Source organism: Ischnura elegans, chromosome 6 (assembly GCF_921293095.1).
Source record: "Ischnura elegans chromosome 6, ioIscEleg1.1, whole genome shotgun sequence".
NCBI lineage: Eukaryota > Metazoa > Arthropoda > Insecta > Odonata > Coenagrionidae > Ischnura > Ischnura elegans.
In genome coordinates this window covers 22,292,433-22,318,066 of record NC_060251.1, presented here as the reverse complement: position 1 = coordinate 22,318,066, position 25,634 = coordinate 22,292,433, and the positions used below count along the sequence as shown (strand labels likewise).

General features: G+C 37.3%; 2 protein-coding genes and 1 long non-coding RNA gene across 5 annotated transcripts in view; 2 read left to right on the top strand and 1 right to left on the bottom strand.

Moving 5' to 3' along the window:
• Positions 1 to 12,741, top strand: part of LOC124160184 (iron-sulfur clusters transporter ABCB7, mitochondrial) — a 37,637-nt gene extending 24,896 nt beyond the window's left edge. For both annotated transcript variants that reach the window (XM_046535955.1, XM_046535953.1), the window contains exons 9-13: positions 1,695 to 1,858; positions 2,911 to 3,040; positions 4,170 to 4,313; positions 6,082 to 6,213; positions 12,418 to 12,741. In XM_046535955.1, coding sequence (XP_046391911.1) covers positions 1,695 to 1,858; positions 2,911 to 3,040; positions 4,170 to 4,313; positions 6,082 to 6,213; positions 12,418 to 12,651 — 804 coding nt within the window. In that variant the 3' untranslated portion in view covers positions 12,652 to 12,741. The remainder of the gene's footprint in view (positions 1 to 1,694; positions 1,859 to 2,910; positions 3,041 to 4,169; positions 4,314 to 6,081; positions 6,214 to 12,417) is intronic.
• A 1,208-nt stretch (positions 12,742 to 13,949) lies between these two features.
• LOC124160182 (glutamate synthase [NADH]) overlaps positions 13,950 to 25,634 on the top strand; it is a 156,625-nt gene continuing 144,940 nt past the window's right edge. For both annotated transcript variants that reach the window (XM_046535951.1, XM_046535950.1), the window contains exon 1: positions 13,950 to 14,566. The gene's annotated coding sequence lies outside the window, so the exon portion shown is untranslated. The remainder of the gene's footprint in view (positions 14,567 to 25,634) is intronic.
• Positions 15,315 to 16,654, bottom strand: LOC124160183. Its single transcript, XR_006865107.1, has 2 exons — positions 15,924 to 16,654; positions 15,315 to 15,778 (listed from the first exon to the last, which is right to left on the bottom strand). It is a non-coding gene; the product is annotated as an uncharacterized LOC124160183 (long non-coding RNA).

The following is a 25,634-nucleotide window of genomic DNA, read 5'->3' as shown; positions in this document are numbered from 1 at the left end:
ACTTCTGGTTGCCATTCCCTTGGTTAGAATAGTAAATAGCATTGCAGGCACAAACATTGGTATGAAAGAATGCGGATATAAGCTCTTTCATTCAAGTAGCATCGTGTTATCCTTGTTTAGAAAAACAGCTGGTGGCTAATACGGAGGCTTAGTAAACTTCTGAGATACTTTTCAATGATGCAGAATGTCTGCTAACCTGGAAAACCTGGAATACTCTAGGAATATCAGTCTCTGGGATAAACTCAGGAAATTCGTTCTGTGTCTTGTAAAAAAAAGTCTGCATTTTTCACACGCAGCATCTGGCAAAAACTAGGTCAATGCATCTGATTTTTGGTAAAAACCAAAGCAGGCAACCAAAGCAAATCAAAAATTAAGCTCCTCTTCCAATAACTTTCCATTTAAAGAACTTTCTGTTGGTATAAATTGTATTTGATATTCTTCAATTATTAATATACTTGGAGATCCTATTTGGAGAAGATGTAGTTAGCAGAGCTGTTTGTGTGCTGAATCTAATAATGCTTACGGTTTTTTCATTATTTATATATGTGTGAGCTAAATTTTTATGTTTGGATGAGATGATTCTAGATGTCCAGCTTATTAAAACAACTTGTCTGTTTCCACACTATTTTATTTTCACCGACCATGGTTTCGGCAACTTGTGCCATCGTCAAGGTGCCGGCACAAGTTGCCGAAACCATGGTTGGTGAAAATAAAATAGTGTGGAAACAGACAAGTTGTTTTAATAAGCTGAATATCAAAGATTTCCACCGCATCACGCTGGACACTGTATCTTTGATTCCAGATGTCGATTTCTACCGTTTTTTGGGCACGCAATCGAGACTCAATTTTCTAAAGTCGCTTCCAATTCCATCGATTCCAGTAAGATAAATATTTTTTTAAATAGACTATAAACTGCAGGCATATGTGTTACCACTCGTCTTAGCCATTGTGCACCGTAAATTATTAAGTTAACAATTTATTTATGAAACAGTTAAAGTGTTTATTATTTTATTAAAGCTTAGGATATGTAAGTATAATATGTACTAATTCTCTATTTTAATAAATATAGTTTTAGGCCCATTAATTATCTTTATTATTTTATTCTATTTAATTCTTAATTTTTATTGACAGCAATGCTACTGACAAATCTGTATCCCACCTCTTAGTATGAATAAGAATCAGTGGAATCTGAATTTTTAAAAGTGGAATTGACTCATCCCTAGATTTATGGAATATGTAGACAGTTAATTGATCCTCACCTGATTGGGCAACTTGCATGTGTAGATCAGTTGCCATCATCCCCAAATGTTTCACACAGATTTAAAAGGCCTTAACAATTACATGCATATGTATTCCTATGGTCTGCATTTCTGCCTCATGAGTAATATTTACATCAAAAATGATTATGTTTAGGGCTAGATAGCACCCTGGGAAACAAATGAATTTCCCTAGAAAATCTGGAAATCTGAGGGAATTTTTAAGCAGTGAACATAATTGCTAAAGAAGTCAATAGTGTGAAGAGAGATAAAAATATTTTCTTTTTCTGTTAAATTTGTATTGAAATATATGGAAAAAGGTTGCTTCTCATGAATATGATGTAGAATTAATTTTCTCTTTTGTGCTAACTCCAGGGTTCTCATTTTCAATTTGGACTTGAAATTATTAACGAAAAAGATTTTCTCTTTTGAAAGTAGGATGATGACAAAGCAGTTCCTCTGGAGATAACACCTGCAACATCAACCATCATCTTCAAAGATGTGTCTTTTGAGTATGTTCCTGGCAAGACTGTTTTGGAGAAATTGTCATTTGAGATTCCTGCTGGAAAGAAAGTTGCCATTGTTGGTGGTTCAGGATCAGGGTATGTGATACTTTCACGGTTTGGTTGTTGCTGCTTTTAGGATTTTTACTTTTAGCCATCTTCAATATTCATTGATTTCACTATGCATAATAGATGACTTTTCTTTAAATAATACATCATTGGTGTATGTTATTTGCTTACCTTTTATTGCTTCCCGATTATTATCCTTTTTGTTTCTAACCTATGTCTTGTCCTGTGTCTATGAATATTGTTTTACAGTAAGGCTGTAATTTCTGTTATTTTAACTTGAGTTCCAATTGCTAGGAAGAACGAAATCAGGGTTAAAGAATAATTTGTATGAGTAAATGCAGTACTTGAATGAGTAAATTTTGAGAGATTTTCTATACAAATATGAACTGCCTCAAATTCCTGGCGTGAATTAGTTTTTGTTTTTGGCAAAGCACAAGTTTGTGATTCTTTCTGAGTGTCATCCCCTAAGTGCACTCTTTTCTCGACTCTTTGCCATTCTCTGCAATAATCTATATTATTGGGGTTCTACTGTATTCAACTTAGTGACGTTTTACAGTTTTTTTTTCAATTAAACTAACCCTGGTTTGTACTGTGCTCCTGTCATCATTAGGGTGGCTGTTGTACTATGTAAACTTGAGTCAGTGCCATTAATTTTTGTCAAATGTCACCAAGCTGATAATTTCCACTAACATGAAGTTTACAAAGTTACGACACTCACCATCAAGTATATTAATCAACTATTTTATCCTCTTTGCATATACACAACTTAAGGGTTTGCTAAGGGCCCAGGGTTATGCACAACCAGAATTGATCCACCGGTGTTTGTGGCATTCATATTTTATTGGGCAAACTGTGTCTTTTCTATTATAAAGTAGAAACTCTTGAACTTTAATTACCCATTAAGCTTCCTTGAATAATTAAGTGAAGGAGCCACACACAAATCTAAAGCAAAAACTATTGCTTTGTAAAAGATTTGAGTATTGTTGAATTTTGCCCAAATGAGAGATATAGTTCATTAAACCCTTTATTTATTGATGTAATGATGAATTTATCTAGTCACTGAGTGCATTTTTCTTTTTCAGAAAATCCACCATTATTCGTCTTCTCTTCCGCTTCTATGAACCTTCATCAGGACAAATTATGATTGGAGGCAAAGATATAAGCTCTGTGAATTTAGAGAGTTTGAGAAAATCCATTGCTATAGTTCCACAGGTAGGCAGAACATAACTACAGTATAATTTATTCTTATAGATCTTTTCATTGCTATTTTCCTATCAATTTTTATCTTGGTTTCTGAAATAGGCTTCCTTAGAATCTAATATAAGTTAATAGGGGGAAGGTGTAAAAGGTAGAATAGAGGATGGTAAGAAAGGATAACTTTGTAAGAGATGGCAGAGCTTGCTAGAGATGTGACCAATGGATAATCAAATGAAAAGTTTAACTACAAATATTCATTGCTGTATTGTATGTGGATTCCATGTTTGTTAACATTCCGGCTCTGTACGTAGAATTCTTGATGACGAGAAAATGAATTCCCATTACTGTATGGAAATTAGAGGTATTCTTCAAGTTATCTTGTGCCACTCTTCTTAAAATACTGCACTAATTCATAGGTTCATTATGGTTGTTTGAGCAGTACTTTGAATTAATTATTTGTTTTAACATAATGGATAAAGTTAGATGTACTTTATTCAGAATATAGTAAAATTGAGTATTTACCATTGTGATTTTTAACCTTTAGTCGCTGAATTAAAATTTACAGTGGTCACCCTTCATTGCCGGATTGAATTCTAATTTTCCATTTATATTAGCATGTCATACTCAGATTGGAGCTTTTTCTTGCTCATGTGGGGAAGCTAAGAATTTAAAGGTTAATCAGAAACTTAAGAATTATTATGCGATGTGCTGTTTTTGGAAAGAAATTAACCATGGAGGCATAAAAATGATCCATAAATTGAGGTTTAGGGCACATTGATGTAAGATAAAATATTCATTGATCAAGACCATTCGCCAAGTGTATAAAATTGGCTGTTGAAAAGATTTTGTCCAATCTTAATCTGGGTTGGTGTAGAAAATTTCAAGTTAAAATTTTGTTTACCTTGGTTTACAAATGATGGTTCCATTTATGGGAACAGGAAAAACTATCATATTTATTTTATTGAATTTTTATCTAATTCTTTTAAGTACTTTTGATCAAAACAACTTTATATAATTATGTTTATTTTAGTTAAAAGTACATAGTAGTAGAAACTATACCTACTTATGCATCTATGCTGCTTAGTGGTTTGTACGGAAGTCACAAGTTTATTTTTCTGTGATATGCCTCTTTTTTCTCCATTAGGATTCAGTACTATTCCATAACACTATCTTCTATAACCTCCACTATGGGAATTTATCTAGGTCGAAGGAAGATGTGTACACAGCATCAAAAATGGCAGAACTCCATGATTCAGTCCTACATTGGCCTAAAGGATATGACACACAGGTATTAAAAAAAATTGAAGTAGATACTTGTTCTATTACCATTATTTATGTGATTCTGTGTAATTGCAGTTTTTATGACTATGATTGTTGTAATTTCTTGAAGACTTTGAACCCAAACAACTGATCATTGTATGTTAAGTATATCTCCTTTACAAGTCATGCTCAAAAAATTTTAACCATTTCATGAGTAGTTTGGCATTATATCCTGAATTATGAGTTATTAATGATCAAGCCTTTGATGTTGATCTAATATCATATGATGTTGACTGTCTTTTGAACTGAATAACAAACAATTTGTAACTTGAGTGAAGCATGGAAGTACTCTTGAGTGGAAGTATACTTCCATAAATTGACTAATTAGTGATTTGTGACTGGATTGAAATTTTATGTTGTTACTTAACGGTTCTGACACATGCCTTAGCTATTGGTCGTTCAATAAGTCTTTAGAAAAATGGTAGAAAAACAAATTATGTTGAGTCAATTTTTTTAATTTTTCAGCATAGTCTTCTTTCAGTTCTTTAAATTTTTGTAGTGATTTTTTCCAATTATTCTAAGCCATCCCTAAAGTAGAAAGTCAGAACCTCCTCAAAATAGGCATATGTCTGAGTGGTGACCTCCTTAGAGCGGTCAAGCCATTTCTTCAAGTTGGGAAACAAGAAAAGGTCAATGGAGGGCAAATTTGGTGAATACAGTGACTTTTATGTTACTTGAAACTTTAATTCCATAACTTTTGGCCCTTGCTACTGCACCGGCATGCATTGACTTGATGAAGGTTGAACTTTATATGTTTCAAAGGAAGATGCACGCCTTGGTTTTACCATCAAGGGGTCCATTAATGAGGTGTAACACTCTCTTGTTATCATGTTTCTCTTTTCCCAATAATCAATGTAGATTACTCCACTTACATCCAAAAATATCATTGAAATGCCTCATTTCACTATCTTCGCCTGCTTAGGAGCCCGTTAACCTTCAAAATTCCCTTGTTTTGACTGATCTTTTGTGTCTGTAATATAGTGATGAATCCAAATGTTACCAGCAGTTATGTATTGATGCAGAAAATGCTCCGGATTGTGATGGCAAAGCACCAAAACAATCTCGGAGTTGACAGCATGGTTGCGTTTCTTCTCTACTGTGAGCAAATCACCCATCTTGCCTAGATTGTTTTCTCACGCAATTTTTCATGCAAAATTATGATTGTGCATTACAATTTAGGTGTGGCCTGAACTATATTGTGCACTTTTATGCTTCTATCACTTAAAACCATATGGTGGTTTTTTTCAAGACATTTCAGACACTTCCACAGGATTTCGGGGGAACGATGTTCAATTTGTTTTGGATGTATAGCACTTATAATTTCATTTTTCCAATTGTAAATAGTTGCAAACACTGGAGCAGATGTGCCGTGAACTTTGTGCTACTCAGCTGTGATTTATTTAGGTGTGAACATTATTAAAAACAAGTGTTTGATCACTGCACGCATCTCACTTTTATCCATTTTGAGAAACAAATGAAAGAGTTTTTCTTCAATCGACAACTACAATGAATCTTTGGGATGAATACAGCTGAAACTCTAGCAGCTGACTAATCATGAGTTTTGCTTTGTGGGCTCTCCTATTATCAAAAATTAATTTTTGATACAACGAGATACATCTCTTGGAGGTTCTAAGGACTTATTGCACCACCCTTTTATCATTGAAATGAAAACTAAAAAATTTGGATGACCCATTTATCAGTGCATTAACATATGTATATTTTCCTTTTCTGTTTAGGTTGGAGAGCGTGGGTTGAAACTCTCTGGTGGAGAAAAGCAGCGTGTTGCCATTGCTCGAGCTATCCTGAAAAATACTCCCATACTTGTGTTCGATGAAGCCACGTCATCACTTGATTCTTTAACTGAAATAGTAAGCTGAAATCTTTTACTTGTATTATATTTAATTATGTTAGATAGACCTGCATAACATTTTCTCTGTCAAGTTACTAACATTGTGGGAGGGTATTTTATTAGCATGAAAATATATGGCTGGAACTCAGATTTCTGTGGTGATCATGATTTTTGTTAAAACTGAATGATGGTTTAGGTTTGTTTGAGGCTTAGAAGTGGCCACTGAGCAATAGCTTTGCCTCTTTAAGTGTTCTTAATCAACCTTCATGAAGTAGATCAACTTGACCGAAGTGTGTAATGTACATCACTGTACATTCTCAGAAAAAGGTGAATTTTAAATGTGCTGTGGTGAAATTGATGAAAAATCTTTTTTACTTGAATCTGTCTTGGTGGTTGGTCTATCTGGAAAGGACTTAAATTTTCTATGGGGATGCATAATATTAAATTCAATAGTGCATTAATGCGGCTAATAGGTGTGCCTTTCAAATAAAATCACAATATTACAAATTACCAATTAAAAGGGTCAGCTTGATGAGAGAGAATTTTTTTTTTTCTGCAGACCTAGGTTTGTTTTGTTGTGGCTAAAGTAATTGTAACAAACCTATAGGAGATATTGTAGATTTCAATTGTATGTTTTAAACTAAGGTGTTAAATTTTTGAGACAGGTTAAAATTTCTTGGGCCTCATGATTCAAAAGCTACACTTTGAAGAACCTGAAAAAACTTCCAGTGTAGGTGTGTGGGGGAGGGGGGTCTGAAAAATTATTGTCTCGACTGTTAAAATTATTTCCTATGATATTTACTAACTAATGAACTTTCAATGTCATCTTTCATGTAAATATGTTGTAGTCTTAACCACCCAATGCAATGGTGGTACATTATCACTTCGTAATGTGTATTTTGTTTCTGCCAAAGTGGTCCAAAATATCCATCTAAAACCAAAAGTGGCTCTAGATGTGAGTATTAGGGCAAGAAGTGTTTACTGGCTAAGAAGGTTTTGGAAATTTGGGAAGGTAGAGAAGTCCAAAGGAGTCAAATGTAAGAAATATAATGATATTCTTGCTCTTCATATTCCTAGCTTATCATTTTTCCCTTCACAAAGAAATTTTTATGGACAAAAGCAGTGTTGTGATGATAGGTGAGTTTTTTTACTCTAGTCCATATGTTTTCATAAATTTATGCATAATTGTTTTGTAGGTTAGAATGGTAATGTTACCCAAATGTTATTTTACTTTTATGATAAGCTGACGTGTAAATTTGTGACAGCTGGAATCTGACGTCATCATCTTACCTACGTCTTACTGCCTCTATTCACCCAATAGAAATGGTATCTATCCTCAATAAGGATTTTCTTTGGATTTATTATGCTGTGTTCAACATATGGTCACATATTTATGTAGACAACTAACCTATTGTTAGTTGTGATTTGCACTGCTCAATGAGACATGTATTTTTGATTTACCCTGATCATATGCAGTACCAGCTGTTCTCACCCTGTGCAGTTTTTTAGGAGAGCCATTCATTGAGCAAGTTTAAAATGGGTGTTAGATTGAAAAAAATTCCTTTGGCATCAAAAATTTTGTGCTTGATTATATACCCAGCTTGCATTATTGTATCTTACTTTTTTCTATTGTTTTCAATGCGGTAACAACTTTCAGACGTTGTACATTATTTCTTGAATCCCCTCCGAATTTTAAGGTGATTTTTGTATGCTGGAGACTGGTTCATTATTTTCCATTAACCACAAGTGAAATAAATAAGTATGTTCATGATTTTAACAAATTACAGTTAAATAGGTTAAATGATAGAAATTACTTTCTTACTACGAAAGTCATCCTGAAGATAAGCAGGTAGGCTGGTCCATAAGAATTATTGAAAAATGTAGTTGTAGTAAAATATCAGTTTCAGTAAAAACCTAATCAAGGTTTTATTCAGCAAGAATAACACAGTTTAAGTAAACAACTTAAGTGTTGCCACGACAAATACAATTATTAAAATTAAGATCAACAACATAGTATGTTTATACCACATTCACCCCCACTAAAAATCGATTAGTATCTGATGTAGTCATTTAGATAGGCTGGTAGCCTTCGTTGCCGTCCACGTGGAGAACCTTTCTGTGGAGATGGACTCTTGGGTTGTTCAGAGACACTCTTACTCGAATTAGGTATGCCCTTATCTTGCCCTGTCTCTTCATCGCATGAGGAGTTTTGTGATGTCAGTTCTCCGGAGTCAATAGATGGGCTCAAGGGAGGTCCGTCAAGCTTGACTGGGAAGTCCCCTCTTGGAGCCAAATGTCTAATGGAAACACTTGATTCTTGCCCATTGGGAAGCTTTACATATGCATAGTCTGGATTTGCCTCTATTAATTCGACTTCCTGAACAATCGGGTCATACTTGCTGTGCCGCAAATGGTTTTTCATTAAAACTTGACCTGGTTTAGTTAACCATGTAGGCAAGGAGCGACCATTGAAAGATCTTCTGGGATGAGTGAACATACGTTCATGTGGGGTAGCATTTGTTGAGGTGCACAACAGTGATCTAATAGAGTGAAGTGCTGACTGAAGCACTTCTTCCCATTGTTCTGTCTTTAACCCTTTTGACTTTAAGGTCAAAAGTACAGTCTTCCATATTATTCCATTGTATCTTTCGACCTGACCATTTCCTTGGGGGCTGTAGGCAGTAGTTCTACTTGTAGCAACGCCTAAGGAGGTGAGAAATGATTTCAGTTCATGTGACATGAACGAAGCTCCTCTGTCGGAATGTATATAAGCTGGTGTACCAAAGAGCGAAAACACCATAGTCAATACTCTCACAACAGTAGATGCCGAAATATCTGTACAAGGAAATGCAAAAGGGAACCTTGAATATTCATCAACAATAGTCAGTAGAAAGCGGTTCTTGGATGAGCTAGGTAAGGGTCCTTTGAAGTCTAAGCTTAATCTCTCAAATGGAGAAGTTGCCTTTATAAGCTGCCCTTCATTTCTACAGAATCGAGGTTTTAATTCATTGCAGCAGGTGCAAGAATTAATCACTCCTTTAATTTCTTCTAGTGTGTAGGGCAGGTTTTTAGCTCTAACCCAGTGGTGCATTCTTGTTACACCCGGATGACATAAAGCATCATGTAGTTCTTTGAGGTTCATTCTTCCCTCTAAGTAGGTACTTGCTGTAATCCTCGACATTGTGTCTGCAGTTGTGTTTTGGTTGCCTGGTCGGTAAATGATATCGAATTTGTAATTAGCTAATTCAAGTCGCCATCTCATAATTTTCTCATTCTTTATTTTACTTGAGTGATACTGATCAAACATGAAGGCAACAGACCTCTGGTCAGTGATGACCTCAAAATGTCTTCCGATAAGGTAGTGTCTCCAGTTCCTCAGTGATTCCACAATAGCATAAGCTTCCTTCTCAACAGAGGAATGTCTTTGCTCAGCTGCATTAAGTGTCCTAGAGAAAAAGGCAATGGGACGTTCGGCTTGACTCAGGGTGGCCCCAATGGCAAACTCTGAAGCGTCAGTTTCTACTCGAAAAGGTGTATTTTCTTCTATTGCAGAGAGTGATGCCTCTGCTACATCTTTCTTGAGTGAATTGAATGTTGTCACAGCTTCTTCAGACAGCGGGAATGGTCCTTTTACCAGAAAAGGGCGAATCTTCTCTGAAAATTTGGGAATCCATCGGCAATAGTGAGCAAACATACCTAAGGTTCTCTGAAGGGCTGGCATGTCATTTGGGACAGGTAGGTTCATCAAAGGTGCAAGCCTATCCGGATCAGGCTTTATAACTCTATCTTCGATCAGATATCCTAATATTTTCACAGATTTAGTTGAATATTTACATTTATCTTGGTTTAATGTCAGATTATACTTTTCTACTGCACCTAAAAATCTTTCCAAATTTTGGTCATGTTCCTGTTGGTCATGGCCGCAAACTGTTACATCATCTAGATAAGGAAAAGTACCTTTGAGCTTTTCTTCCTTGATAATTCTGTCAATGTTTCTCTGGAAAGCTGGGACACCGTTAGTTACCCCGAAAGGAATTCTGCGGAACTGGTAAAGTTTTCCAGCAGCTTCAAAAGCAGTATATGGCTTATCTGATTCTAGAATAGGTACTTGGTGATAGGCACTCTTGAGGTCAATGGTGCTGAATATCTTGTATTGTGATACATTCCGTACCAACTCCTCTATTCTTGGGAGAGGGTAGGCATCAAGCATTGTAAATTTATTAATAGTTTGTGAGTAGTCAACTACCATCCTAGGTTTATGATTTTCTCCCTTAACTACAAAAACTTGAGCACGCCATGGTGAGTTACTAGGTTCTATTACACCTTCTTTGAGCAATTTTTCCACTTCAGCAGCGATGAATATTTTGTCGGATTCTGTGTGACGTCTTGACTTAGTTATGACGGGTTTGCAGTCTGGTGTGAGATTGGCAAATAGCGATGCTACTGGAACTCGAGCAGTAGCTAGTGAGCAGATTTTAAGAGGTGTTTGTTCTCCATGGAATTCTATTTCTACAGATGAGTGACTCTTCAGAAGATCGTGCCCAATCAGGAAGTCAGCACACAGATTTTTCATGATTAACACCTTAATATTTGCATATGTATAGGTCTGAATCTTCAAGGTCAGCGTACCACATCCAGTAACATCAGAACTCAAAGAAGAATTAGCCATGGTTATCTTACCGGAGTAAGGCTTAACGACTATTCCGCATCTCTCCACAAAACGTTCATTCAAGAAACTAAGAGAACTTCCAGTATCGATAAGTGCATTTAGTTCCACTCCATTGATCAATACCTTAGTCATGGATTTTTGAAGGCATAGAGGTGCTGTTACTGCAGAAGCCAAAAACGACGTAGAAGCTGTTGAATTTGTAGATGAATGTTTAAATCTTGATTTACATACTTTTTGGTAATGTCCTTTTTTTCCGCAACCTCTACAGATAATATCCTTTGCTGGGCAAGAGTCCCTTGGGTGCCGTTTGTTACCACAAAAGAAACATTTTTCAGATCGTACCAAAGCAGCTGATGTTGTTGTAGTATCTTCAGGGCTATCTTCTCTATGGTCAGCAGCAGCAACAGGAGTTGAATCTGCTGTATTCAGATAAGACGCTGAATGTAGCTCAGCCAGCTCAAGTGACCTAGCCTGGTCATGGGCCTTCTCTAATGTGACGTTGGTGTTTTCCAGTAATCTTTCTCGAATACGAGAGCTCTTGAGGCCTCGTATGAAAGAATCCCTTATGTACTCATCTTTATATTTATCAGCTGTTACTGCTTGAAATTCACAATCTTTGCTCATTTGTTTTAATACCTGGAGATATTCATCGACTGATTCACCCGTCTGCTGAGTTCTAGATGCTAGGCAGTGTCTTGCAAATATTTCATTTCGTTTTGTGATATATAATGAATCTAGTATTTTGATGGCATCTGAGTAGTTTTCTGAGTCACTAATATACCGAAAGACGTTAGCAGATACATAATTGCAGAGTAATTGCAGTTTACCATCTTCTGAAACCTTGTTCACTTGGCCCAGGAAATTAGCAAATGTTCTTTTCCAGTGTTTCCACTTCGATTCAGCACCCACATGTGAAGGGTCAGTATCAAATCTTTCTGGCTTTAAAAGCTGTTCCATCTTACTAAAGAATTCTTGCTGAATAAATTGTAGTAAAATATCAGTTTCAGTAAAAACCTAATCAAGGTTTTATTCAGCAAGAATAACACAGTTTAAGTAAACAACTTAAGTGTTGCCACGACAAATACAATTATTAAAATTAAGATCAACAACATAGTATGTTTATACCACAGTAGTATTCACCCCATGCATGGGGAGTACCCCCCTCTTTGTTGTTAAGGATCATATCATGTACTTTGGCTGATATAACCTCTACTCTCATTTCATAATTCACATTGAGACATGGACCCAGGAGGCAAGTATTTTATGAAGCTACTGTCAGGCTCTCTGCCAATTTTTCTATTTAATTTGTTTGTAGCAGCAATTGTGCTCATCCCAGCATATCTAACAATAAGAAATTATATTTAGAGGCACATCCTCAGTTTTAGGTGTGATTTAAGGGAAAGAAGTTGTGCCTTTAATACAAGTTTTTATGGTACCTAGTTCAAAGATGTCACTTAAACTTTGCCATAGAATTTGAAGCCTGTGAGTTTATAAGGAGGCAAAAATCATAAGTTTCATATTATTCACTCATTTTGTCATCTTTTTTCTTACTAGAATATCCTGGATGCATTGAAAAGGGCTACTGAAGGAAGAACCTCTATCTGCATAGCACATCGCCTTTCCACAATCATGGATGCTGACGAAATTTTGGTTTTGGATGGTGGCAGAGTTGTTGAAAAAGGAAGTCACTTTGACCTTATTTCAAAGCCAGGAAGTTTATATGGACGATTGTGGGGTGCCCAGCATGGAATAGCAAGTTCTGAAAAGGATGTTTCGGAAGGTGGTTGACCTAGAAGTTCTTAGGCATGGAAAATTATTTCTTCTCCTTGTTATGTGTATTTTATGTCGTCTTTGTTGAAAATAAAATATTTTTGTGTTCTTATTGTTTCAATGTGTAATAACCAAACTATGCTAAGGTGACAGATGAAAATGATGTCATTTAAATCCTTAGTCGTCCAGAAAACCGATTTTCTGCAGGAAAAATGAATATTGATGTATTGAATTGATGAAAAATAACATGTAAAATCACAATTTTCATTCAGAAGAGGTGAATAATACAAAGCAAGTGTGGGTTTTTCATGAAAAAAACATGATGCTCCACAAAATTGCCAAGAGTAATTAAGGGAACTGCAGATTGCTGGTGATTTTCTTCCCAGCAGTGACTCAATCTCATCAAAAGAATTGAGAACCAAATAAGGCATTGACTCAAGTGAAATTTATGAATGGTATGTAATCAAGTTTTAATAGAAGATATAATCAGAGAAATAGTAAATTAATAAATTTGTACTCTTCACAATGGGCTAGTCTAAGAATGTGCAATTTTTGCTTACTAATCCAATCAGCCATTTACAAGAGGCAGAGTGATGCTGTGAAATATCTTCCTCACACATTGGCATCCAGAGTTACGGTCTCGGCTGTGATGAGTGCTCAATGGCTTTAACTTGTCATACCGTCGATGAATTGCTACTTGGAATATCGGCAAACGAGCGGTCACTCAAAATGTTTGGAAAACAGTAAATCGTCGAATTAGCTCGTACTTACTGGTTGCAGACACAAGAGCTTTATATCTCGACACTTACGATGTGTAATACAATCATTATACCAAAATCGTTATCATATTACGGTAAAGTTCTTTTAAACAAATAGCAATATGTTGAATTTCGCTTAATATCACATGAAAAATGAAATCCAAATCGATTTGACCAATAATTCCTAAAAACAAGAAGTGGCTAGCTTGTTACCAGAAAGAATTTTTATTGGCAACAGCAGTGAGGCTTTACCGGAAACCTCATAAACACAACATAACAGCAATCATACAAATTCTGAGACTGATTGTTCCAGAAATGCCTACAATGAGATAAGAATATAAACGGCTTAAGTACATGAATCTAAAAATTTGAGTCACAACTACGAGGCACCCAAATCCCCAAATCAATCAATGACACTACGTTGTACTGGTTGTACTACTCAGCCGATAGGAGGCGCTAGTTGTGTCGCACGTGATCGGCGCATGAGCAAGCAGACACCCCCTCCATCTACGCGACCAAACCCCCTACAACTCCAGCCGCTCTGGCTGCATATTCCTTGGCTGTTTTCCCGTGACCTGAGTCGTGATAACACTTTAGTTGTGGTTGACGGTGTCTGACGTTCGGTGGCTCGGTTTTCTCACGAGTGATTTCCGCGGTACCTTGTGGACTTCGCTGAGAAGTAACGCTATTGATTTGTTTTCCCGGCGACCTTTGATTGTTGATGAGTCCCTGGATCCTTTGAGAGGGAGAGATTTTGGTTGCATTGGTGACTCAGTTATTTAAATTATCTTGGGAAAGACGTTACATTCCTCCGTAATTAAGACTACTCCTTATTCTCTTCGCCAGGGTTTCGTGGATTAAGGGTTAGTGGTTAGTTCTCCGCGTAAGTGATCAAATGAGAGGAGAGTTAAATATCTTCAAGATAAAGGATTCGTCTAGTGTGTCAAGCTAAAGCCCTGTGGTTTGACTAGATATATTCCCTCTCTAGCCGAAAACCAATCAAATTACAACCGTACAGATCCTCGTACCCCCGGTGACCACAGATCTTCGGGCTGAAAGATATCAGTTCCGAGCCAGCGTTGATCCTCGTATTCATCCCTTGCTGTTGAAATTATCTACAAGCTACCTCCTCGAGTCTGGATAGAAATCGTCAACAGGAAGACTCAGAACATTAGGTAAGGATACTGATTTTATTTTCTTGCAGATCATAGGTTTGTGTAATGGGTTGTTGAGTGATGATTGCATGATGTAATTAAACAACCCTCTTAAGGATTTTTATTTTGCCATCCTTAAAATTTTCTGACTAACCAATTTTATTTTTCAAGTTTCTACAGGTTATTTCGTTTTAATTACTCTGTCTACTTCGTGGAACGATGCATTTGTGTATTTTATATGTGCACCCTCTTCTTCAGGATTCCTGCTGAGGCAGGAATTTAAGATTTATTCAAATGAGTAAATAGATGATTACATTTATTTAAACCGTTAATTATCCTCATTTCGAGCAAGCCCTTTGAAACCGTCGAGTTCAACCTTCATCGTGGACTGTATTTTTAAAGTTTTTACGCAAATTTGATTTTTTTCTTTCTATGATACGTACGATCTCGTACGTCCCAGCCGGCACAACGTTTTAAATAGAACCAAAATATACGTATAATTTCCGTATAAAACGGAGAAATCATATACGTTAAGAGAAATCATATACGTATATCTTGGAGAAAAGTTAGAGAAAAACTAGAGAAATCCAAGAGAAAGATTTCCTAAATACAAGAGAAATCATTTCTCTAACGGCGAGTAGGGCGCCGCATAGAGGCCATGCAACGAACTAACGGCGACTAACACTCGATGCTCACTTATTACTACCTTTATTGCTAACTCTAAGCGGGATGAGGTTTCCACAAATTTTTACACACAAAAAATCATAAGTCTGTAAAAAATTATCTTTATTTAGGCACATCTACACCGTAATTTAGAAATAATTTTTAGACATCTGCCCGTTCATTCGCCCAAGGCCTTTCCCACAGTAAGCTCCATTTAGGGCCCACAGTTCCCCTGTTTTCAGCATATCTGCAAAGAAGTATGGTATGGCTGTTAAACGTGATGACGAGAAAAGAACGAAACTCACCTCCAATGTCGAGGAATAGGTAACAGTATACTCATATCGAAATGATGATTTTCGTCATATCCTCACAACACTTAGGATATACTACTTATTTCACATTCAAAACAAACCTAGGTGACAGCAATTAAAATATGACTTATACGGTACTTATCTTGACGTTAGATGGGTAAATTTAGCACTGCACTAACATCATAGACGACAAAGGACGATGGAAATGCCGGACTATTAGGATATAACAACACCAACGAGTTCCACTCAAGTTATTCCGCTAAAAAATAATTTGAAATTGCACAATTCATACATTAATAACGAGCATGGAAAGAAATGCTGTTGTATAATACGTTATTCCAGCAACATTCCATAAGTAAATGCTAGTCAGCATGGAGAACATAAGAGAAATTAATGATACTTACTTCAAACATCTTCTTCCATGCTTCAAATACAGATCCAATTGTTTACATACTCGTCTGCGTAAATTTCAGGGCGTGAGACAGGGCAGAGACTACTGCGTTACTCCGTTGGTAAAAGAAACTTCATTTTCAACCGCTTTCACTCATACAGCACGAGGAATAATAGAGACAACTTTCAAAACATTCGTGATTGCAACCGTTTCTAACTGTTTTGATGTTGTTACTCGAGCAGCATGGCTGCATTTCGATTTCAATCATATCGATTGTATGAATCGATAGTCTTCTTTTATGGCTTTCGGTTAGCAGACGAGAAACATCTCAAAGTTGGGTATTGAGGACATCTCGTCCCCTAAAACGTGCCTATTACGTGCAGATTAATTATTATAAAGTTGTACTAATGTCAACATGAAATGAAATTTATCGTTAGGGCTAAGGGAATAAAGTTATTCTTAAAATCGAAGCCTTTGTACTCATCACAATAACAACCTTTCGCGCACAATGGTCCACTTCGAGAATTTAAAATGCTAAATAGTATGTTATAATTGTTTCTTTAATGGTGGAACAAAAATATTAATTAGCTCTCCATCTGCGTCAGCCCTTTGAATCTGATTTACAAGTAATTTCACTGCATTATTAGCGCTAGAGCCGTAAATAATCTTGTGGGCTCTCTGCGAACAGAAAAGATAGGGAAATTCCTACCCTGTGATTTCTCTACAGATATATTTTCTCCATTTTTTCTCATCCATTTATGTAAAGAATTTCTGCTGTGCCGGCTGGGGTTGACCCTCGATTCATTTTCAATCGAATCTGGGTGTATGATTCGAATAAGTGGAGGTCATTTGGGGAAGCGTGGTAGTGTAGCGGATAATTAGGCTGCTGTCCGAAGGTCAGTCCCGGGTTCACATCCCGGAGTTAGCCTTTTCTCACCTCCTACAAAAATTCTCGGGGTGTGAAGTGCAGAGTTGGGCTGTAGTCCCCTTCCTCCGAGTATATACAGAATATATACTATATTACCCTTCCCTGTAGGTGACAATTTCACCTGCTGGTGGCTAAGATTGGTGTGGGTTCTGCAGCCAATTATGTTAACAAACCTTAGGGTTGAATGTATCGCTTAAGTGATTGAGTAATTGATGAAATAAGTCGTGAACGGGAGGTCTGAAAAAATATCAAAATTACCCATCATCATCTGTGCAAATACATAATAGCTGATTTCATTTAACGATTTTGCGGTGAATTTTGCTCATTTAGCGCATGTAAAAGAAGTTTTCTTGTGGTACATGTAAAAAATTACCGTATTTCTGAATATATTTCCGATCTTTATGGACAATTTGGGATAACTTCAGTGATCGTTTATCGATTTCGACTTGTGTTTAATTTCAATCCCCTTTCTTCATTTTTTTAAGTTTTCCGTTAGTTTCTTAGCTGGAGGTAGAAGTGCAGTTTTCGGAGCCTTTTTGTTTCCAATGAGTTCTATGATTAATTAACATCTTCGTAGTCGTATTTCGGAGGTGGAAGGGAGTTTCCTCCCTAAAAATTGACCACCGCCGTATTTTGCCGCCGCTAGATGTTTAATACAAGTAATTGGCAAATATTTTGATAGGAAATGAAATGCGAAACGTTTTTTCCGTTGGTCCCCAATGTCACCCTTGTCAATTTAACGTCATCATTGAAATGAGGCCAATTCACATTTTTTTACCTATTAGTTTTGTAGGAATTGTTTGGAAGCCGATGCTTTTAAGTTTCATTTGAGTTCACGCTCTTAGGGATTGTCATTTTTATCAATTTCTCGAGATATCACGTTTATTTTCAAGATTCCTCTTAGTAACCGAGTATAGTGTCGTTGGCATCAGTGGTGAGTATCCCAAAATATTTTTCATAAATTGCTTTTGAAACGTCGTATCTGAGGTTTTTTCCTTGCAGATTTTTCTCTCATTGAAGCTAGGCCGTAACGAACCTACGGGTTCAAACCCTCCCTAAGTGGAGATAGTTTTAGGTGTACCCCTCCAAATACACCCTCCCCCAAAGCATTCTTCCCTCGAAACCCTTCCTCAGAAAAAATCTTGGCTACGGCTTTGATCTGAAACGACTTGCCTTGTATTGATGCCGTGGCCAGCGGGAGGAAGGGGTTCAAACCCTCTCCTCCCGTAAATTTTTTGGGGGCACTGTGTTGAATGTCCAATCCCTCAAGTTAACCCATATCCAATGGAACAGCCCAAATAAGCAACCGTACTCCCAAATTTTCTGGCTTCGGCCACGCCTTATCTTTGATTCCTCCGGCGATTTTATTCCGGCATATTCATAATTGCAGTAGCCTTGTCGGATCTATGCGGGTCCAGGACCAAATCTCTAGGCATGGACAAGCGCAGGGGGCGATGAAGCGTTTCAAACCCTCCCTCGGTTGCGAAAAACCGCTCTCCCTTAATGATCGAAGACTATTCTGATCCTACATTGCAGCTAGTGTTGCGTTTCTGCCGACGTTTCTGTGGTCGATTCGTCCCTCGTTGCGTGAAGAGGACGAGAGGCGACTCGAGCATGGTAGCGTCGAATCGAAAATAGAATCGATCCATAGGAAAAGCCGTGAAGTCTCCACCGATAGCATTCGCCAGAAAAGCCTAATAATATCTTATTCTTAATGCACTCTTATATATGGCATTTCTACCGACCCATACCCTACTCAAATAGGGTACACGCCTGGGGCGTCTGAACTAGTCTACATCTACACAGTACGTTGCGAGCCACCTCTAGGATGTTTGGCAGGGGGTGATCAATAACCAGCATGCAATGGACTCCCACATGCACACCACACAGTACAAAAAACGTCACGCTTACTTACAAATTATAGCACCATATGCTGTTATAAATAATAATAAAATTAAGAAACATGCATTAAGTTTTACATAGGTTAGTAGGCTACACTACAAGTCATCTAATCTATTCATGAGTTTTATCGCTGCCGTTATAATCTCTTATTGATCGTGGAAAAAAAGACATTCTGAATTTGTTTGTTCTACAGTCTTTCTCTCTTATTTTATTCATATGATCTGATATTCCGTAGTATGTTGGCGTCCGTAAGATATGGCTAACTTCGTTAGAAAAGACACTGCTCTTGAATTTATCTACAAGGTTTTTAGTCTTGCTAGGGGGGACCTATCTTAGAAAAAACCGTATTTTTGAGGGATCAGACGAGGCAGAGTGCAGAATTTCGTTGAAAAGGAATTGGAAGTTGCGAGAATTCTAAGGGAGAAAGCAAGTAGGGAAGAAGTGATATTAAATTATTTGTCATGAATGCTACACATTTCTTATGTTTTCATAGGAACAATCAGTCTTTTAATGTTTTCGGGAAGGATCCGCTCCGCCTGGAAAGCGCACGGAACGAATTGGGAGGGGTAGCCCGTAGGCCTCTCCAGCGGGTCAATTATATAAAAGCGTAATAAGCGTCAATCGTCATTATTGAGTCGTATAATCCATGTGGCCAATCGTTAATTTATTTAACGGCCGCGTCGTTACATCAATAAATTTGGAGCCTTTGGCATTCAAATAATTGACTCACTGTCCCTCTCCTTACGGCCCCGCGGACATAAGATATTACTACTACTTCAATGATTCTATTTAAAAGTAATTTTTATAAGAAAACACACATCTTCAACAGTATTATTGCGTTTTTAAAAAGTTTTTTCATTGATTAGTGTTCAATGGTGATTTAATCGAACAGACTCATTCAAAATCGGGCCGAAGGGCTGTATTTTGACTATCAACACATTCATTTTCTTTCACCGTTCGTAGACGGTGTCTTTAATGGCTAAGGTGGCATATGCAACTCAACTTACAATACGCATTATATAGCGTGTACAAAATGGAGGTACTCGCAAGTGTACACAACATCTCTGCGGAGTAAAAATCATTTGCCCTCATCTTGAGTCGCACCGGAATCCTCAAATTCGCACATTGTCTTTATCCACTTCCGGTTGATGTTTTCTTTCAATAATTGAGCTGTATTTTATGTTAGACCCAAGGTAATTTATTATCAAATATTAGTTCAATATTTTTTTTTTTTTTTAACTTACGAGTTCGACACCGAATGAAACTAGTAAACTACAACTCCTTCAGGAAAAATCACGAATTTTTTTTCGTAGAAATTTTGATGTATTTTTTGTTAGAATTCTTTTACTGTTTCGTTAGAGTTTACGGTTTTAGAGTCATCCTTGAAATTGGTAAAAAAAGTGGCCTTCAGAGGGGTCCTCGCTCATCCCACAGTGGGCAGGGTTTTTGTGATTTGTTCATTTGACTTTGTCAGTCTTCCCGCTGCGCAAAATTTGCGACTTTTTTCATCATATCGGCCATTTTCAACGTTCGTTGACTGCACTACAAGGGGTGTGCGCCCTTTCATTTGGTATCACCGGTCCATCTTCCAAAACTTCTCCTTCAATAATATAGGTGGTCGTCCCTGCTTGTGTTGAAGGCATGGGGGAGAAAGGAGAATGTTCGATGAGATGACCTGAGAACCTTAGTTGGCGATGGAGAGCGTTTTTTGCAGAAATGGGTAAAATACAGTGTTTGACAGTGAAGTAACTATGCGGTATCAGGGGATAGATTCCTCCCCCCCCCCCCCCCCCCCCAAAGCCTCAGAGAAATAAAAAAATATTTGAAACTATTGTCTAGTTTTGACATATTAACTGCATCTGCTTTAAGTGAAAGATCATTTATTAATACCATGGCATAAGTCATTTTAGTCATTGAGATGGCTCATTTTTCAAATATTTTCTCAGGACCCTCGTTGCCTGGAGGAAGGGGGTGTCCCCTTAAGGTCCCTCCATCCCCCCAAACCATATTCCTAGTTACGCCACGTTACGCTGGTGCTTGATGATGTAAAGTTGGCGATGCTGCAGGAGTATGTTCATTACTTATGTCATAATGTTTTACGTATTTTGGGGAAATTGTTTGGCATTTAAATGTCGTGTTTGTATGGGTGTCCAGTTAATGCAGAAACAGAATTTTAATCCTTTTCGGCTCTTTCTGTGAAGGAAACTGAAAAACTATTTGCTTATCTTCTTACACGTCTTATCGCGAGAAACGTCGGACATTTCTCCCGAATTTGATTTCATAAATCTGAATTTATTTTCTGGTAACTTGCTTCTTTTGACACGGCGAAGATTTCTCTTTCGTCGTAACTTTTTAAGATTTTTTATGTTGGTGTTTTTATTATTTCGGAGATGCAAAATTTCATTTAAAATACTTGTCCTTCTTCATATTATCGTGGTATTTTTTCGTGGAGAATTAACATTTCTTTTCCACTTGCCGTAATTTGTTTCGTGTATACGAGTTTCCCTTTGTGCAGTGCAGTGATTGATTTACTTGCAGGATTAGGATAATTATGCAAATGTAGGCATGGTCCTTCTAGAATATTCATGCTAGTGTATCTAATTTTAGGTGGCCGCCGTTATTATCAAAGATCTCTCTCTTCGTGACTACAAACTTGGATCACCTATTAATGCCCCCTGCATCGAGAATAGACTAGGGGCGTCGCCAGGATTAGTATTGTGACGTCCTGGTGTAGGGGAGCGCCGGTACCTCATGTTTGGCCTGTATAGCAGACTGACTGAAATATATCTACAAAACCCGTCAACCCGTCTCTTCTCCTCTTTTGCGACGCCCATGGAATAAACACCAGCGTGTAATGTCACGGCCTCCGAAAAAAAACCCATTCCCTTGATATAAGGCATCCCCTGGCGCCTTGCCTCCCCAATCGCGTCACAGATGCTATCTCGCATCCACTGCTTGAGGCAGCTATACACGGCGAATGATTTCATTCGTATGATCATTCAGCATGATCATGCGCATGATCGTTCATCATGTATAACGGAACAATTCGCGAATGAGCCTTCATGCGCATGATCATTTAGTGAAAATTAGAACATGTTCTATTTTGCTCGCATGATCCTGTGAATAATCACGTGATCATTCAGCATGATCATTCGCATGATCATTCACCGTGTATAGGGGCCTTTTAGGCAGACGCTCTTCGACGTTATCTATATACAGGGGTGCCCATACCACGTTTTGATGGTTCATCTCCCCTTCACACTTAATGACTGGACATTCCTTGATAGTTTTCCGTGAAAAGCATTTCTGAATCAGAAATGTAATAATCTGCCTCCCTTCTTGTGGGACTGGCAATAGCAGTAAAATTTTGAAGCATGACGATATATTTCCTTACGTTTTGCTGATTGAAACAATTTGGTTGCATAATAACGCTCATCCATGTGGTAGTCAATGCTTCTGTTCAATAATATTACTGATTTATTTATTTTATGAATTTTATTTCTGCACTGCTTCCTATAAATGGATTTTCACTTGCCTCCCCCACATTTCAATTATATGCATGGGGATTCCCCCACCTCATTCCCTGGCATTCTTCTACTCAGCCTTATTCGCGCCTTTTCCTCGTTTGTTTTTCCCCCGGCGATATGCGCTGCCGTATACTCCATCGCTCTTCTTTTTTATCGCCGCTTCCATCCGCATGCTATGCTATTTTTGCTTCACCTTATCTCTCCTCACCGGTTCTTCTTGTCTATCGATGGTATCCCTCGTCAGGGGCGGATCCAGGATTTTTTTCTGGGAGGGGCACGAGTAAGGCCGTATCCAGGATTTTGTTCTGGGTGGGGCACAAGGATACCTCGTAATACAAAACGAACACAATGATAATGGGACCGTATTAAAAATATTGCATATTTTTGAGGGTCTGGGGGGGGCACGTGCCCCCGTGCCCCCCCCCTGGATCCGCCTATGTCCCTCGTACATGCTCGACGGCATAAGTTCTTTGCGACGCACCGTTCGATAATGTTAATTTTCTCCTTCATTCAACCCATAATTATGGCGCAAGTATATCTCCTATCGTAGGGACAGCCGTGATATGTTCCAAATGCGTTTTATTTTTAAACTTCATACTGGAGAATGCGTCTAGGAAACTGCTGCCGAAATGCGAGGTTTTTTTTATGAATTAAAAGACATTAGATTCGCTCATGATTCGGCGAAATGGAATGGAGATGATCAGCTATTTAGGGATTTGCTGGTGTGGTAAATATTAGATGAACATTATTGACATATTAGGAGAATAACCACAAATTGTTTTAGCAAGTGCAGAACGGGATGGAATTTTTTGCAAAGGAATTTGTTTGCTTTTTTAAATCAAAATGTATAATGTATCTTTTGTAATATGAAAAGTTCTCTTTTAATATCAACTACGAAAGGTGAATCCCACGAAGTCACGTGTCGAGATAATGTGTATTGAAAGCTGGTCGCAAAAACTATCCGGAAGAACACTTGAACCATTACTGCTTCTACTAAAATAGGACTCTGTGGTGAATATCCATTAACGAGTTTCGTAAGAATCATTGCGTTAGTGAAGGAGGCGTATTACCTCTGGAGAGAATTGGAGACGGAAGCTGCGCGTTTAGCTTCTTTCTACAAAGTTACCTTAACCTTTGAAAGGGTGGTATTTTTCCAGTTTCGAAACATTGCAGAGAATTTTTTTACGCCAAAAGCTTAGAAAAATGTTTTATATTGACACTATATAGGATTATCATTTACGATATTTCGTTTAGCGTCTTAAATATAGAGCAATCATTCAATAAATGGTTGATGATGACAAATGTAGCTATTGTGGCTAATAGCAATGTTTTTGCATTCCTTCATTCGCTTCTCATTGTGATTCCCTGGTTGTCTTAACGAGGAATTTTATGGAGCCCCAACTTTTATTTACACACGCTATTGTCGTAAGTGATGATTATGGTTACATTTTGTCTCCTCTCACTTAGTCTGAGCTTGAGAAATGGAAAGCTCTTGGAAACACGTGGCGTTTTGGCACACCCCTGATTTTCTTTTCGCGCTTTACGCGAGGAATTCCCCGCTTGGAAATTCAGCCAGCCTAGCTTTCTGTTTATGCTTCTCATAGATGAAGAATGGTGCTACAAGGAGAAATGGCTGAGCTCATATATCAGTCTTCCCCTATTGTAAGCGAATTCCCGTTCCTACTAATGAGATGTCAGCGTTACTTTTCAATGTACTTGGAAATGGTAATTAAGGATGCATTCTTATTGTTCTGTGGATGAAAGATTGCCATTGCGAAAAATATTTAAAATGAGAAATAAAATATGTGCTATACGATAATCAAGGGATTTTATATGAGTTTATATAACTGTACGATGGGTCATGAAAAGTTTAACCTGTATCGCTGTCTACTTTTCTTCACATATTTAAAGCAAGTTTTTTTTTTATAGAACATGTATTCCCATTAAGATGTGTTAGCGATGAATAAGTGGTGACAAAGAAAGTGTAGACTGGACTAAAGCCGAAGAGTGGCTGTTGGAGCCAAATCTTTCCATATTTCGAAGACACTAATATCTTAAAGTAAGTGTTAGATTATACAGTTTGTCATTGTTAAATAGAAGTGCGAGGCAGCCCGTGGAATTGCCTACTTAGTAGTTATTTAGATTTATCTCAGATTCCGGAAGAGAATACATATATTTACTGTAGGTAATTGAGTTAAGGAAAATGCAATTGCAGGAAGATGTGGATACGTAGACAATATTTTGGGCATGTTTCATGCAAAATCATGCTGCCGGTAAATATTTGCGTCGTAATCTTCGACTTCCCGAGATTTTGAATGTCAGCTTTTCAGAAAATTAGCCCATTGGAGCCAAAACTTTCCATCTTTCAAAGACGCTTATCTACTAATATGTGAAATTTTCTCGGTGAGTTATTTGCCCGCGTTCAAAATGTATAAATATTTCAAAGCGAAGTTTGTTTGTCTTTTGCTGCGACTGCCTTTAGCTGAAAGGTTTAGTTTAAGCGCTGTGTTTGAGATTAGTTTATATTAACTCGTCATTTCGTCGTTTGAATTGACTGTAGGAAGAATCATAACCGGTAAAAAGACTATATTGAGTCTTCTATTGCTTGATAATTAAGAAAAGGCACCAGTTATTATATAATGAAGATGATTTGAGAAACCAAAATTACTTTTCGACGATGAAGTTAATGCTATATCAGTCTGAGAAATATAGATTTCCTCTAATTCAATTCATTCATGGTTTTTTTATTGCTTTTACGTTATATCCTATGTTAATATCGTTGCACAAAGTTTTATTCTATTCCTGGGGTTGATGATCCCGAGAAGAATGAAGAAGAAATTTTGATGTCGCAACTGAACTTTGATTAAAAAAAAAGGAATTTTTATTAGTGGAATATTTTCACATTTGTTTCACTCGTACTACGTGTGGAATATTTTGATTATTTTTAACCACTCCTAGGCTTAGCATATATTTTAAACCGGTTTGCAGATGTATGTTGGGAGCATGAAAATAGGCGTTAAGTGTCCCTCGAAACTCGAGAAATGTAATTTTTTACTTTAAAAAATGATCATCACCGGTTAGGTTTTCAGAAATTGCTTTAACTTCGTGAATAACCATTACAATTTTGAGGAGCATTTTTGAGTTTTCGGAAAGTATTGTAAAAAATACTTCCATTCTGGATACCCATAAATTTACCATTGTCTGTGGAAGTTTTCCTTTAAATATATTTTTCTTACTTAAAAATTATACATATTCGTGGTCATTCCTCGCTTGTAGCAGGGTGGGTCGTGCATACATTCTTACGATAGCTTCAAATACGCTCATCTCAAATTATCTCCTGGAATGCGCTTTACTCTGGCGACGCCTT